Raw genomic sequence first — 3207 nt, forward strand, 5'->3', positions numbered from 1 at the left:
ATTCCATGACACCCCCACCTTCTAATTTTGTTATTGCAACTGCAGACCGTTACCTGGCGCGCTGGCTGCTACCTCCCTCACTCTTGTCAGAGTCGGAGCTTTAGGCAGTGCCTTCAACTCTGAGCTCTGGCATCCTGGACCCTGTTTTTGCAGTTAAGGACTCTAAAGTGTTGTGGGGTGTTGATCAAGTTTTTCAAAAACGTAAGTTAACAATTCCAATTATTGTCATCTCTCAGTCCTGTTGAAACCTAATTGATTTCACTAGTTTTTGACCCATCATGTGTTTGGGTTTCTTCTCCCCAGTCCCTGGCTCTACCTCTTCTGCCACAAACGTCAGCATGGTGGTATCTGCCGACCCTTTGTCCGGCGAGAGGGCAGAGATGAACATCCTAGAAATCAACAAGGAATTGCGCTCCCAGCTGGCAGAGAGCAATCAGCATTTCCGAGACCTCAAAGAGAAATTCCTTATAACTCAAGCTACTGCCTACTCCCTGGCCAACCAGCTGAAGAAATACAGTAAGTTCTATAGATTCACCATCACGAAAGTGATGAATGACCACCTGTCTTCTCTCTGAGAAACTGAACGGTCTCTTCATCAAAATTAATGTCATCCTTCCCATACTTCTAGGACAATAGAAGTGGGTATTTTAACCTCATTTTGTTAAACATGGAAAACAGAGGCACAAAGTAGTTAGCAACTTTTCCACAACTGCAGTCTGGCATGAGATGGAACTAGAGTTAAAATCCAACATGTTGACTGCCGACACAGGCACAGAACCACCTGTTTTCCTGAGTAAGGGGCTAAATCATGTTTATGAGAATTCTCTCTGTACCATAGAAGATCCTGCAGACATATAACATCTAGTCTGTTGGTCGAAATATCTGGGACTAATGAACTTCCATTCAGTTCGAGCTTCTTTGAGGCCAAATAGGCAAAGCTCCATCCTGGGGACTCTGGGGGAAACATGGCAACCGTACACTGTACCCGCTCTAACAAGCTTAAAGAAGAGACTGCTCCTAACAGAAACTGTGGTATCTGTGACACCCTTCAAAGCAGGTAGTGTGCCAGTGAGAGGGAAGCCCTGCTTCCTGGGGCACAGGATCTTGTTCCTAAAGAGGAAGAAAGCTGGCACATAAGACATTGTGGAGGTAGCAGTGTAGTGTGCAGAGCAGAGACCCTGGGCCAGTCTCCTGGGCTCCATCCAAGTTGCCTATCTTCTCTTTGTCTCAGTTTCCTCATCGGTTCATTGGGTACTATAATAATACCTACCTCTGTAAATTACTGCAATGAATTACGTGACCTATTGCTTGTACATTTCCTAGAACAGTTCTTGGAACAGAGTAAATGTTATGTATTAGTTCTTCATTCTACTGTTTCTAGCTTAATTCAAACTTTATTAGTATTTGGGCATATTTCTGTCGTTGCCTCACGATCTTATGCCTCATATTTTATGCAATTATATCCAGATCTGATTTTTTAAATGTTTGATATATTTGCACTTGAAATTCCCGGTACAAGGGAAACCATGAGTCCCATAGTGCTAAGGGTCTTTCCGACTGTGCAGGATATCATTACTTCATGCCCCAGCGCAGTGTTTTACAGGAGAGGCTGTAAGGCTTGGAAAGTGACCCAAGATTCAGAGTCAGACCTCAGGGGCTGTGAATTCTGACTCTGCCTTGTTCCAGGTGAATCATCTTCTCAAGCTACTTGATGGGCCCTTGAGTTTCTTTCTTCCCATCTCTAAGTTGGGGAGTATCAGATAACAGAAAGTTGGGAGGTTGATAAATAAAGATGTGGAAATGCCTGCCTGGAGCCTGGTACTGGGGCTGCTTTCATCCTTGGGATGGATGCTGCCACCTGCCCTGTAGGCAGTGATCCCAGCAGCATATCCAGCCTTCCACGGAGGCAGGCATGTCTGTCTTTTCTCAGAGTGTGAAGAGTACAAAGACATCATAGACTCTGTGCTGAGGGATGAACTGCAGTTCGTGGAGAAGCTGGCAGAGAAGCTCAGGCAAGCTGAGGAGCTCGGGTGAGTAGGCCCCGTTGGGGGCAGGCAGATGGGCAGGGGTGTGAATCTCTGAAGTGCAGCAACTCAGCTGGGAGAACTAAGAGCTAAGCTGGGCCAGGACAAGGGCAGGCATTTACATGGCAGGAACATATCACACAAACATTTATAAAACAGAGAACAGTCATCTTAGTAAGTTATTGATTGCAGTTGTTTCTTAAGCCTTGTTTTCTCTTCTTGAAGCCACTAATTGTTTAGGTCAAATTTGCATAACACAAAATAAACCAAAAACAAGTGAACCACTCAGAAGCATTTAGGATACTCAAAATGGTGTGCGATCACCACCACCTTTACTCTTAGTCAGAATCACCTCGTGACTGACTGCGGCGTTTCATTCATTCAATCAGTGTTGCCTTCTTGACCCTGTCATTCTTTTCTTCTTTAATCTTTTCAATTCACCCCATCTGCACCTGGCCACATTTCTGTGCATGGCTTGTGTCTAGTCACTGCAAGATGCGCTAAGTGAATTTTCACATAGAGATGCCCATGGCCAAAGTGAGGAACTCAAAGGACATTCTTGTGGAACTGATTTAGAAAGACACCGACTTTTGTTTACAGAAGAAAAAGGTGAATGGAACATTATCGAGGATCTTACAGAAGCACTCTCTGATATATCAGAAGGCTCTGTGTGTGTGTGTGTGTGTGTGTGTATATATATGTATATGTATGTGTGTAAATATGTGTGTGTGTATATGTGTGTGTATGTGTATACAAACACATATATTCTTCTTTCTCTTGGTCACAGATATCTCTCCAAACATGTTCTGACTTTCTACTTGGAGATCTCCTTGGGGACATTCTGAAAGAAACCTCTGTTGCAGTATTAGACCTGATCACTCATCCCTTTCCATTATTAAATGTTCTCTACTATCTCACCTTAGGCAATATAAAGCCCTGGTTCACTCTCAGGCACGAGAGCTGACCCAGTTACGGGAGAAGTTACAGGAAGGGAGAGATGCCTCCCGCTCACTGAATCAGCATTTCAAGGCCCTCCTCGCTCCTGATGACCTTGAAAAGTCCCAGGGTCAGGACCTCCGAGAGCAGCTGGCTGAGGGGCGCAGGCTGGCAGAGCACCTTGTTCACAAGCTGAGCCCAGGTGAGGTGGCCATGGGCCCTGATGACACACAGCTCCAGGCTTATG

General features: G+C 45.1%; 1 protein-coding gene across 1 annotated transcript in view; it reads left to right on the top strand.

Moving 5' to 3' along the window:
- The first annotated feature begins 278 nt into the window (after window positions 1-278).
- The window catches only part of LOC105528906 (putative neuroblastoma breakpoint family member 5), a 24240-nt gene continuing 21311 nt past the window's right edge, over window positions 279-3207 (top strand). Inside the window, 3 exon segments of the mRNA XM_011965889.1 lie at window positions 279-516; window positions 1931-2030; window positions 2948-3162. Coding sequence (XP_011821279.1) covers window positions 279-516; window positions 1931-2030; window positions 2948-3162 — 553 coding nt within the window.

Source organism: Mandrillus leucophaeus, unplaced genomic scaffold (genome assembly GCF_000951045.1).
Source record: "Mandrillus leucophaeus isolate KB7577 unplaced genomic scaffold, Mleu.le_1.0 Scaffold1189, whole genome shotgun sequence".
NCBI classification, from domain to species: domain Eukaryota; kingdom Metazoa; phylum Chordata; class Mammalia; order Primates; family Cercopithecidae; genus Mandrillus; species Mandrillus leucophaeus.